This window comes from Triturus cristatus, chromosome 4_1, assembly GCF_964204655.1.
Source record: "Triturus cristatus chromosome 4_1, aTriCri1.1, whole genome shotgun sequence".
NCBI lineage: Eukaryota > Metazoa > Chordata > Amphibia > Caudata > Salamandridae > Triturus > Triturus cristatus.
The window spans coordinates 1,016,546,319-1,016,559,797 of record NC_140585.1 but is presented as its reverse complement, the minus strand read 5'-3'; the positions used below and the strand labels follow the sequence as shown (position 1 = coordinate 1,016,559,797).

The 13,479-nt window shown below is 49.7% G+C and overlaps 1 protein-coding gene across 1 annotated transcript in view; it reads left to right on the top strand.

Moving 5' to 3' along the window:
* The window catches only part of TUBGCP6 (tubulin gamma complex component 6), a 492,321-nt gene that overhangs the window by 130,931 nt on the left and 347,911 nt on the right, over positions 1-13,479 (top strand). Inside the window, exon 6 of the mRNA XM_085653952.1 lies at positions 4,267-4,388. Coding sequence (XP_085510078.1) covers positions 4,267-4,388 — 122 coding nt within the window. The remainder of the gene's footprint in view (positions 1-4,266; positions 4,389-13,479) is intronic.

Genomic DNA, 13,479 nt, shown 5'->3' with positions numbered 1-13,479 from the left:
CCATTCGTAGAACCTCATGCACACCACGCCAGAATCGCTCCACCCTCGGGCACTCCCACAGTATATGCATGAAAGTCGCCAACGCACCACAGCCACGCTTACACATTCCATCACCGGCAAAACCCATACGTAGAAGCCTTGGCCCCGTCACGTAGACCCGGTGAAGGATCTTGAGCTGGACGAAACGAAGGCGAGCCGGGATGGCCACCTCTTTCGGAGAGGCCACCGCAGAAATCCAATCCTCGCCGTCCAGCTCCAGCCCGTCAGCAACCCAAGCCGCGCGGAGACTAGTCAGCAGGCACGATCTATCGTTGATCAATTTTTTGTATATGAGGGAGATCGTGCTGTCCGGGACATGGCCATCCAGCACTCTGTCCTCCAGGGGGGAAGACTCCGGAATGGATGCGACATCCGGGAAGACGGAGCCCAGCGCATGGCGGACCTGTAGGTACCGAAAGTACTCACTGCCCTGCAGCTGAAACTCCGCCTGCAGCGTCTCAAAAGTTTTGAATCCCCCCCTCGTCCAGAGATCTCCCACCGTGCTGATTCCGATCGTGTCCCACTTCTCGAAGCCCTTCGACATCCACAGGGAGCCCAACCTCTCAGATGCATACAGCGGAGACGCTCGGGTCAAACGGTCCTTCCACCCCATAGCTGCATTAGCCGCGTGCCAGACACGCACCATGACACGCGTCGGTCCCGTCAAACGGGAGTCGGGCGCGCCAGAGTAAAGCGCTCGATTATAATCGCCACCGGGCAGAAGCATCCTGTCCATCTCAAATGCCGGGTTCAAGGCGGGCCCGTAAAGGCCATGATTAAGTGCAGCTAGTTGGGAGGCCCAGTAATACCGTTTGATGTCCGGGAGGGCGACCCCTCCATCGTACCACGGGAGCGTCAATTTAGCCAGAGCTATACGCGGCCTCCCGTCCCAGAACAGGCGCCGCTGGAGGCCCTCCACCTCGCGAGAGTAGCGTGCCGGGACCAAGTCCATGGTATTCTGGAGGGCGTAGAGGAAGCGCGGCAGGGACATCATTTTAAATAAGGCCGCTCGGCCGAGCGGCGAGAGCGGCAAACGCCGCCAGCGCACCACGTCCTCCCTCAAACGCTGGAGGGGGGGCAGCAAGTTCCGCTCATAGCGGGCCTCCGGGTCAAGAGTGATATAGATACCCAGGTACCGGAAACCCTGGGAGGCAATCTGGATCGGACAGTCCCGTGGCAGGACCGGAGCCTCCCCGGAAAGCACATAGACACAGGATTTCGCCCAGTTGATGACCAGGCCTGAGTTGCGACCAAAGGAGCGCAAAACATCAACCAGGACGATCAGTGATTTGCGCGGGGAGGCGAGATACAAAAGGATATCGTCAGCATAGAGGGACACGCGGTCCTCATGCTCGGGGGTCCAGCGGAGACCACGGATAGAAGGGTGCCACCGCAGCCACTCCGCCAGGGGCTCCATGGCCAGGGCGAACAGGAGAGGCGACAGGGGACAACCCTGTCGCGTGCCCCGCCCCAGCGCGAATGGGGCCGATACTCGCCCATTCACCACCACCTGCGCCAACGGGCCCGAATATAGCAATTTGACCCAGCTGACAAAACCCGGGCCGAACCCAAACTTCGCCAGCATCGCCCAGATATATGGCCATTCGAGCGTATCAAACGCCATGGTGGCGTCCAAGGACGCCAAGATGGCCGGCTCCCGCACAAATGGAACACGCGCAAGCACCCCATGTAAGCGCCGCAGATTAAGCGCCGTGTTGCGGTGTGGTATAAAGCCCGATTGGTCTTGGTGGACCAAATCGCCCACCACGCCAACCAACCGGTTGGCCAACACCTTGGCGAGGATTTTGGGCTCCGCGTTCAAAAGCGAAATCGGCCTATAGGATGTGACCCGCTCACGGGGCTTCCCCTCCTTATGGATCACCACAATTGTAGCCAGACGCTGGTCCGGCGGGAGGGAGCCCTGCGAGTGGGCCGCAAGGAACATCGCGCGCAGGTGGGGCGCCAGCACATCCGGGCGTAGCTTGTATAGCTCAATGGGAATACCATTGGGGCCCATGGCCTTGCCGGATGCAACCGAGCGAATAGCCGAGGCAATTTCGTCCGAGGTGGGAGGGGCGTCCAGCGAGTCCCTGTCCTCCACCGTAAGGGAGGGCAGTGCGATGTCCCGAAGCAGGGCATGGGAATCTTCGTCCGAGCAGGGAGAAACCGGGGAGTAAACTTCGCGGAAATAGTCCGCGAAGCAGGAGACAATGGCTTCCGGCTCGGTGACACACACTCCATCCACGCTCTCAATCAAAGGCACCACGCGGCTCGCTCTCTCCCTCTTATCCAACCACGCAATCAGTTTGCCAGCCTTGTCACCCACATCATACAATCGCCCCTGCTGCTCTCTACTGAGGCCCCTGGCCGCCTCCGTGACGAGGGCCCGATAGGCCGCCTGCTTTAAATGCAACACATGCAACTTGGCGTCTGTTACCCCGCTCCCTAGGTCACCCTCCAGTTCTGCAATTTCGGCCTCAACCCGGGTCACCTCCTCCCGCTCGCGCCGCCGGGCATTGGAAATAACGGAGAGGGCCTCCCCTCTAAGAACCACCTTGAAAGCCTCCCACAGGGAGATGGCAGACGGAACCGACCCCACATTCTCCTCAAAATAGCGCTGTAAGGATTTGATCAAGTCGGCACGAATGGTGGGGTCGCGCAAATACCATGCATTAATCGGGGCCACCCTGCCATCCCCCCTCGGGAAGACATCGAAATGCAACAACAATGGGGAGTGGTCTGAGATACCCCGTGCCAAATGGCGCACCTCCCCCACCCTCCCTGCATGGGCCGCCGGGACAAGGATGTAATCAAGCCGCGAGAGGCTACCATGGGCCCCCGAGTGGAAGGTGTACTGCAGCAATCCAGGATGCTTTAAGCGCCAGCAGTCCACCAGGCCCAGCGTGTCTAAAAGGCCGGGCAGCCATGCCTGTGCCCGGGGGAGGTCCCTAGGGGGGTGGCGATCCATAGACCCGGAGGCAACCGCATTAAAGTCCCCTCCAACCACCAACAGGCCACTCGGAAGGTCCAGAAGGAGGCGCCCCAGGTCTGCAAATGTAGTGGCTTGTAACCCAGGCGGGACGTACACTGATATAAAGATAAACACTCTACCCTCCATTCGTCCCACCAAAACAGTGTAGCGTCCCCTCTCATCATGGCGCACCTCGTCAATCTCCAACGGGAGCGAGTTCTTGACCATAATACCCACCCCCCGCGAGCCCGAAGTGAAGCCGGAGTGGGCCGCCAAACGGTATCCCCGCCGATTCATTGCATGAAAGGTGTTACCTATAAGGTGCGTCTCCTGCAGGAAGACAACATCTGGTGAAATACGTTTTAAGTACTGCAGGACCACACCACGCTTAATCCTATCCCCCAGGCCGTTAACATTCCATGACAACACAGTCAAATCCCTACCCCCCATCATACGTCAAAACAATCGGTCGTCCCCCACCGAGCATCTTAAAAACGACAAAACAGTTGCGGGTTTGCCTTGCGGTGCTAACAAACAACACACCCCCCCCACCCCCCGGTCCCAACAGAACTCCCCCCTCCCTGCACCCCTGCATGAGCCCAGACAGCCCCCCCAAAGTGCAGTGTGCCTGTCGCCCCATAGCTAAATACTAACTAGTCCCCCAGAGGAGGAGGGAAGCCCCCAGCAGACCCCACCCGACCTCCATGGGAGGGGAACATACGAAAGCAAAATATGGTAAAGGCACATTACCTTTTAGAAGCTTAGTTTGGGATCACATAAGGGCATCTAGAACAAAAAAAAAAGTTCTCTAACAAATATTTAAAAAACAGTGCAGCAATCAGTTGTGAGGAAAGAAACAGCATTCATAACTGTAGCACTGCCAGTAAATTGATGCAGTGGTAAGGTGATGCTTTCATGGGCATTTGGGTAAATGCAGCTTCTGCTGTGGCACTGGTCCACAATAATCTGGTGTTCAGAAGAAATCTATTTTTCAAACATACTGTAAAGAAAAGATAAATTACTCTTTAGGCGTCTTTTCTCCATTATGAGAGGCCCATATTGAAGGAGACTGTGGTTCAAGCCTCTACTAAAAAAAAGCCTCACCTCAGTTTTGCTATGTTTTGTTTCAACCAGTAGATGAATTAAAGCTTGCTGAGTCACTGTCAGATAACAGCTTTGCTCACCAGAGAACCAATTCCTCGGTTTTGAACAAATCCACTTATTTAGATGATTTGATTTTGTCGTTCATTTCCCAGGCATTTACATGTGGAATGAGGAGGTACCTGCAGTATTACCGAGCGTGTGTTTTATCCACCCCACCAACATTGAGCCTTTTGACTATCAGCTTTCTCTTCAGAAAACTAGGACGCCAGCTTAGGTAATTATTAATGTGTCTTTCTCAAGCAAATCTCAAACTTGATTCTCAATGTATGTCTAGAATGCAGTTTAATCCAGATGTTATTAAGGCTTTTGTATGTTTTTTTAGGTTCATCTCCTAGTGAAATGAATTTTGCTGCACCACATACAATGTTAATGCTTTTCTTTGATTTATGGTGGTGCAATGTAGGCCCTGTTAAACCAGAATCAAAAGGGAGTTGCTTGCTGCTGACCCTCACATGGAATCTCATGCCTCTCTTTGCCTAGGTAACTGGTACCTCCACTTGAGGTATACCACCTTAGATTGATGACAAAAAAATAAGGTTCCACTTTATCATATGTCAATTGAAGAATTCTGTCCTCTGGTTCTTTTCTTCAGAAGTCTAGTTGGAATATAGTCAGTATGCTCTCCTTTAAGTTGTTTTGCTATCTCAGGAGGGTATATGAACTTTCTGGGTTGCAAAACAAGAAACATTTGCTCACAAAGGATAGGGTGGGAGCACCCAGGACAAAGTAAATATTTTTCTTTACACTGCTCAATCCTATACAAACTTTAAAGGCAAGACTGTCCTTATCAAGTATTGCCTCCTTTTCACTAGGCGGCTTTGGATTTCAGGTGGCTTTCCTTCAGGACTGTATGCCTTTGCTACAGCTGTTGGGGTCTTTTTGCTACAGCAGAGGCAGTGGCACCAGAGTTGCTGGGTGTGATAGTCCTGCTACATCCCCATTATGGCTGAGTTTTATTACCGAACTTGACATCAGCAGGTCCATTTTCCATACATCATTTGTTCTGATTTTACTTATGCTCTGTGGCTGGTATCCTTCAAATTGGTAAAAAATTTGGTTGTACAGGGTAAATAAAATGTCGACTTCTCAAATGAGTTTCTGTTGCTTCGCTATATAATGTGGCTAAGCAACTAATATTTCACTTTATTTTTCATTTCTCAGTGAAATGTGCAAGGCAAAACCTCAAAGGTTACCTCACCTAGTACATCTGAAAGCTAATTAGGTTGACATTTTTATCTTGCATGCCTTCTTAACTGAATAGAACCCACCTACAACAAAAAAATCCTAATTTCTGTGAGCAAGAAACACTTTTCTTTCTTCCAAGTCACTATCAGGTTGGCCTTTAAAAACACACTGACCTTCACTTTCCTGGCAGTGAAGGCCACTCTTCTAATTCTCATTGTTGCACATGCCCGGTATGGATTATATGTTGATATTCTCGATATTGGAGTACATTTACTTCTTTAGTTCCAAAGATGTGTTTATTAAATCTTATGCTCGCTCTTGGCAGGGTATTTGTTTTTATTATTTGTTAAGCACAACCAGATCATAAAAACAGTCTAGAGGCGCTATGGTCATCCTCACTAAGATGCAGGAGTATATGCTGTCATTGCATGGTGTTCTATGATGTCACTGAATCATAGAACAACCGGAGTCATGTGTGTCACTCTATTCCATGCTGGCGCTTCTCACCATGGTATCTGCCAAACCCCAATTATCACTTATACATCGCACGATCCATCGAAGAGTATTTGACCCTTAATGTTGGTACAGTGTCCTCCGCAATGGTGTTGTGGGAGGCATTTAAGCCAACTCTGCACGGAGTGGATATCGGTTACTGTGCAGGGGAAAGCATGCATCAGGGACAGGAGCTTAGGAACCTTTTTTTCCAGAGTTTTATGTAGCACAAATTTGATCCGAAGGTATCGGGTATCAGAGCACTTTACATGTTGCGTTACATAAGGAGACATTAATTTTTGTTAGGCACGGGAAGACTAAGTGATTTGCCCAGAATCACAGGATGTTGAGCGTCATTGCCGAGACAAGAACCCGGGGGCATATGTATCAAAATCTCTATTTGCGATTCTCAAATAGCGATTTTTTAAGAATCGCTATTTGCGAATTGCAAACGAGATGTAAGTAAAAATTCACAAATTGTTAGCGATTCCTTGGCATTCCTTAATTGCGATTCGCAAATTGCGATTCGCAATTAAGGAATACCTTCCCATTCATTCCTATGGGCCAGGAGGCCCATAGGAATGAAAGGGAAGACATTCTCAATTAGCGATTCGCAATTAGAGAATCGCAAATTGAGAATAATTTCAAGGGTACAAGGGTGTCATAAGGACACCCTGATGCACCCCTGAAATGAGCATGTGTGCGCATGTGGCGCACATACATGCCCTAAGGGCATGTATGTGCGCCACATGGCACTTTGAAAAATGCCAAAAAGTGCATCTTTCAAAGAAATCGATAATTACCACCAACTTGAAGTTGGTGGTAATTTGCGATTTCTTAAGGAGAAATCGCACAACTTGGGTGCTTGTTGCATCGCATTTAAGGAATCGCAATTTGCAATTCCTTAAATGCAATCACAAAATAGAGAATCGCAAATTTGCAATTCTCTAATGTGCGATGCCCTTTTGGGATGATACATCCCAAAAGGCCTTTTCCCGTTCGCAAACGGGCCGATTCTGAGAATCGGCCCGTTTGCGAACGGGAAAAGGGCTTGATACATATGCCCCCGGTTCCCCAAATTTGAGGTCGACCGCCCTAGCCATTAGGCCACATCCTCTCCCCACCTTGAGTCGCAGATGCAGACATTTGAGGACCGGGGCCCCTTGGCTGATGGCAATGTGGCACGGCAACAGTTGGTACTCGTTCAACAGCAGTACCAACAGTTGTTCTTTGATGAAGCCAAGCAGAACTGGAGGGTGACACAATACAGGATATATCAATGGGCGGGGGACAAGTCAAGCAAAATGCTGCACAGGTTATGCCCAGCCATGCAATATCAGCCTTCCCTGCCTACACTCTGTACTTCGCAGGGGCAGCTGCTGGAGAGCCCTCGCGCAGGTGCTCAGAGCTTTGCCCAGTACTTCAGAGAAGTATATACCTGGAGAGAGGTACCCTAGACCAGATTACAACATTTATAGATGACTTGCCTCTCTGGGCCCTTTCTGATACTGCCCATGCCCAGCTTGATGAGATAATTACCCAAGTGGAGCTCTCGCTTGCCTTTGTGGGAATGCAGCCTGGAAAGGCTCTGGGTCTTAATGGATTACCCTGAAATATTTTTAAAGCCTATATGCCTCAGTTAGGGAAACACCTATTGGGTGTGATTCAGAGACCGAGGTGCTCGTGCCGGACTAGGATCGGACAGAGCTTGTGGTCCTCCTTAAACCAGGTCGGCCACCAGAGGAACATTGCTTGTGCTGTCTGATCTCCCTCCTGAATTTGGAGGTGAAACTCTTGGCCAGAACCCTGGCCAATAGACTAGCGCAGCACATGCCAAACGTCGTCCACCTTTATCAGATGGGCTTTATGCCCAATTGGGCCACACACCACAATATTAGGCGGGTATATAATACCCTAGCTAATGCTGGCCAGCTTGGGAGGCCGGCAGCAGTGCTTTTGGCAGCTATTGACAAAGCGTTGGATTCCATCAGCTGGGACTACCTGTTTGTTCAACTTCCAAAATTGAATTTGGGCTCTTGCTTTCTGTCTTCTGTTCGGCTATTCTATCAGTATCTCTTGCCGATGGTGCTGGTTGTGGGGGCTGCTTCCGACCCGTTTCCAGTCAGAGTGACGAGGCAGGGGTGCCCCCTGCCACTGCTGCCCATGGAGCCGCTGGCTGCTTGGGTCAGAATGGATGCACAGGTGTGGGGTTTTGAGTTGGGTGAGGGGTTGTCCGAAAGGATGCCCTATACGCTGATGATGTCCTTTTATTCCTTACTAGCCCTGAAATCTCAGGACCCCAAATCATAATGATTATGTGCATTTTTGGTGGGACCTCGGACCAATGCATGAATGTCTCAAAATCCATAATATTCACTGTTAATGGCTACAAGGGACCTTCAAAGTAGGCACCGGAATGGACTCTGGCGAGCTGAGGTTTTTAATCTTGTGGGTATATGTTTTCCCAGACGCAGCATGGTCTCACAATCTGGGGGACCACATTGGCATGGGTTAGGGAGGAAGCACAAGTTTGGTCGCTTTTACCACTGTCGGATGGGCAGATCAGCGATTATTAAGATGGTGTCCCTGCCTAGACTGTTATATCAATTGCAAAATGACCCTTTTGCTATTCCTCGGTGTTGGTTTTGACAAGTAGATGCCACTCTGGGTGGCTTCCTGTGGGAGGGAGGGGTTGCCCTCAGAATCTGCTTTCAATCCACGTATTGTGGTGGTATTGCTATATATATATATCTATATATAATATTCCTTCTATTCCGCATCTCACCTCTTGATTTTGAACGATGGGTGGTACAGCCAATGCAATGACCCAGACTATGGAGAGAGGTGGGCAATGGATGACATCCTCGTACTAGAGAATTTATATGGCGGGAGGGGGGTGTGCTCTCTTCTCCTTGCTACACAGGTGGTTTTAATGTATGGATGGGCTGGTGGAGGAGGTTAACAGATGGGTGGCAGGGTAGCATGCTCAAACAGGTGGCACAACTAGAGGGTTTTTGGAAGTGGGACATAATAAGAATCTCCACTTTAGGGGATCTGATGCGGGGCACTGCCCTCAAATCGTATCAAGAGCTGCAAACTGATTATCAACTACATCGTAGTCAGTTTCATCATTTCCTCCAGCTCCATCGCGCCCTCATCCCTTCTATCTGGAACCTCAAAAACCTTTCAAAATGTAACCCATTGGAGGGTAAGCATCTCCTGGGGGACTTGGGATCTCACATTTTGGGGAAAGTATATCAGACAATAGTCACAAATAGCTCCACCACAGTGCCCATCCTCCTGGCGACAAGGGAAGCAGATCTTGGTGAATTGGACGACGATTGGACAGAGGCACTGGGGAAGCCGCGTAAGGCGGCCATTATGGCCCGCCTTTGATTAATATAATTCAAGTACCTCCACAGAGAATACTACACAAGGTATCGTTTGTGGCGCAAGGGAGTGATTGGCTCCCTGACATGCCTTAGATGCGGGACAGGAGAGGGTACCTTCCTTCACCACTGTGTGGAGTTGCACAGCGCTTAACAGGTTTGGGCGAGGTGTGACATCCTGTCTGGGAGAGGTCCTCTCTTGGACCATTCACCTAGACCCCAAACTGAGTCTCCTTCACACTATGGAGGGCATGGGGTAACAGATCTAAGATACTGCTCCTGTTTCTGGGATTGACCCTGGCAAACAGGGATATAGCCGCAGAGTGGAAGGCGGAAGTCCCACCATCCCTTGCAGTGTGGAAGAAAGGGATGGACCACTGAATGGGGCTGGAGGTTGCAGCAAAACAGGTCAAGGGCCGCGCCCTCAAAAGCACCCCAAGGTCTGGCAGAAATGGGCCGACTACAGGGGGATTGCTTTAACACCCACTATCACAGCACACTCAAAACTTGAGGCAGAGATCCAGGGATACGGAGCTGGTGTATAAGGAATTGAATCAATGCTTGAAATGGCTAATGCCGTTTTTGTGGGGCATATATTTAGCCACTTCCAGTTTGGGGGGGGGGGGGGGGGGGGGGCAACTGTGCAATTTTTTCTGCTTATGTTTAAGAGTGTATTTAATTTATTATCCTTTGTGTACTTGTTGGTCTGGGTGGCCATGTCCTCTTCTAAGAATCCAATCAAATTTGTTATTAAAAAAAGAAGTCCCCCAGGAGTTCAGCCTCTCACCGGAATGCTGCCGCTTCTAGACAAAAGACGTGTAGTCATACACTGGGGCAGGCAACCCACCCCAAAAGCTGTGACTTGGCTACAGGATGCACCTTATTGCCTAGAGAAACTCCAACTACTATGAGATTGTGCCGCCTCAATTCTGGCCCAGGGACATTTGGAAACCACTGATGATCTACTTGAGGCAAAGAGTCTACTATCACGACCAACATGGAGGGGGTCCTGCCGGCTGCAGGTGCGGACCCTCTGCTTGCGTGGCAACCTGTGCGCCCGAACATCTAGCCCCTGCGCCTTGGCCAACAAGATCTATGAGTCCTCAGAAGTATGTTGAAAGCATGCCTGATTGATTTGGACATTTTCTGTGATGTGATGGTTCTTGTTTGTTCCTCTTCGCCTCAGGAAAATGTATACACTGTTGTGTCTTCTCTAAACCATGATTCCTTTATTGTGGCTCTCGCTTTGTTTTTTTTCTTCTAAATGCCAATAAAACAAAACCTCTAAATTCATGACTGATTGTTTGAATAAGCGTGGGGTAAGTCATTTGAGAACACTATTATATATACCTCAAAGTAATGGCTTAGTAGAGAGGGTATTAGGGGACTGTATTCAGAGTGTTTATAGAAGTAGGAAGAATGCTGCTGAAGCCGTTGAGTAGTTGGTGTGAGCTTACAGATCAACTCGTCCTGTGGCTACAGGAAGGATCCTGTCTGAACTGATTAGAGACAGGAAAGTGATCTTGGAAATGGATCTCATGTGAATGGCATCATTCAAGGAAGTTATTATTCACTGTTAGACGTGGAGGGAAGCAAAGGTGGATACAGATGCAGAAGCTGACAACTTGACAGTGAATAGGGAGTATGTCAGAATCGGGGAACCAATTTTGGTAACTGTGTGTGGATGTCTGTGTGTGCACACAAAAGGTGCATAGACCGTGGTAGCTTTTTGGAATGTTGACCAAGGGGTTGCGTCCTTTGTAAGACTGTGGTGTCTGACAAAAGCTTTCAAACAGTGAGTTTGTTGGTTTGCTAACAGGGAGTCAGAAGTGCTGCTGTGGGGTGGTTGGGACGGTAAATCTTAAACCATTTTGAAAATCTATATTTGTAGAACAGGTAAAATATCTGAGGGGTAGCGTCTGATATTATTTGCAGTTAATTACAACCTGTACTAATTATATACTATTTAGTTATTGTAACGATGCACTATGTTTACTCAACATTTGTAAAAACCATTATTTTTTTTTTTTTGATGAGATGTGATAAAACTGCAGGCAATTCTATGATGTCACAGTGTCACATAACTGTCTTTCTGATGGATACTTCTGCCTGTGGATTCCTCTCCTTCCAAATACCCCCTGCACCAGCATTCCACAGAAATTCTTTCCTGGCTCTCCCACGTTGACGAGGACGTCATAATAGCATGGCTCCGCTCACGACTCCAAGTGACGTCACCGGAGCCATAAGAGGACCTCGTCGGCGTGCTGAAGTCAGTTCAGTTTTTTCTGCGCCATCGACGCGTAACGGTTTTTCTAGGGACTCTCAATTTTCTATAGAGAAAACTTTGTATCCTCGAAGATTTCTAATGGCTACTTCTAGGAAGTCCGGATTTAAACCCTGCAGGGAGTGTGGCGGTCACATGTCAAACACTGACCCGCATGATGATTGCCTTGGTGCTTGTCCTCGGATCACAATGTTGATGAATGCCAAAGCTGCAGGAAGATGAATCCGAAGGCCATTAAGGAGCGTGAGGCTAAGCTGTTTATAGCCAGAGCCAAAAAAGAGAAGAGGAGTCGTAAACAAACAAAGTTGTAGTCTTCTCACACTTCGAAGTCAAGAAAACATAAGAAGTCTAAAAAGAGACATGGCTCTCGGCGCCGTTCGTCAAAGGTCAGGGCTTCGAGGTCGCCTTCTCCAGCTAAGCGACTTCGAAGGCAGGACTTTGTATCTCCTCCTCCTACTCCATCTCCACGGGTGATGCCGGTTCCATCTCAGGCTCCGAGGTCGCCGGCGTTGAAGGGCTCCTGGTATGTCTCCGACGCCCAGGGAGTCGTCTCCAGGCTGTGTAGGCTCCAGTTAAGCCTCAGGTGGATCCAGTTCAGGAAGGTACGGATCCATATCCTCCTTTTCCTGTTCCTGGATCAGACCCTACGCATTTTCTTAATGCGATGTTTGGCATGTTTGCCAGGGCCTCTACTCCATCTGGTGCGCATTCGGGCCCCGTGAGTCCTTTGGCCTTTAACTTGGGTGTGCCTCACCACTATGCTCAAGCACCCTTTGTGCCATTCTTGCCGACGACTCCGGCCTGGCATTTTCCGGCGCCGAGGTCTTCCGCTCCGGCTCCTCGGACTCCTTCTGCTGTTGAGTCGACGCCGACTCGGATTCGATCGACGCTGAGATTTGAAGCTGAGGCTCCTTCATCGACGCCGTTGATGTGCTCACTGGCGCCGCCATCGCCGATTCTTAAACAGCCCTCTAGGAGAGAGGCGCAGAGGCTCCTTCAGGAGGAGGAATATGCACAGGGGCAGGAGGAAGGAGAGATTGTTGAGTCTGTGGACGAGTTTGAGGGCTTACAGGAGGCCAGTGGATTGGATACTTCTCCTGTGTATGATCTCTCATCTCCAAAGGCTGGAGTATTGCAAGACATTGCTCCTTATCATGTGGTAATAAGGAAGGCAGCTGAGTTGCTTGATCTGCAAGTTCCTTCAGCAGAGGTAAAATCTAATATCCTGACTGAGGTTCTTGATACACCTACAGCCTCTGAACCTCTGCTACCCTTTAATAAGGCTTTGACGGAACCTACTTAGGAGGTTTTGGCAAAACCCCTTGTCTGCTTCTGCAGTTTCTCGTTCCATTTCAAGAAGGTACAGGCCTGCTCCTGGGGATCTGGATTTTCTGTCTTCGCATCCATCACCGGAAGGCTTGGTGGTCCAGGCTTCTTGTTCAAAGCAATCTTCTGGTTCCTTCCCTACCATACCCTGTGATAGGGATTCTAAAAAAATGGAGCAAGTGGCAAAAAAGGTATTTTCTTCTGCGAGTATGGCTTTAAAGTCCACTAATGCTACCTGTCTCCTTGGGAGGGATATCCATGCTCTGATGAACTCAGTCAAGCAGCTAGCTCCAAAGTTGCCTGAAGAGGATCAGAATAATTTCTTGGAGGCCCTTTCTGATTCTCAAGCTGCGGCCCGTCAGGTGATACAATCAGGTCTGGATACTGCTGACTCTGTGGCTCGTGTGATGGGGTCTTCTGTGGCGACAAGAAGACAAGCTTGGCTTAGATCGTCCAGATTTTCTCCTGATGTTCAAGCGACTCTGCTGGATTTGCCCTTTGATGGGTCAAGACTGTTTGGAACTAAGGCTGACTCTGCCTTGCAGCGTTTTAAGGATAGCCGAGCAACTGCAAGGTCTCTAGGCCGTCAGACGCAATCAAGGGGATATGGCTACAAGCGGTATCCTGGT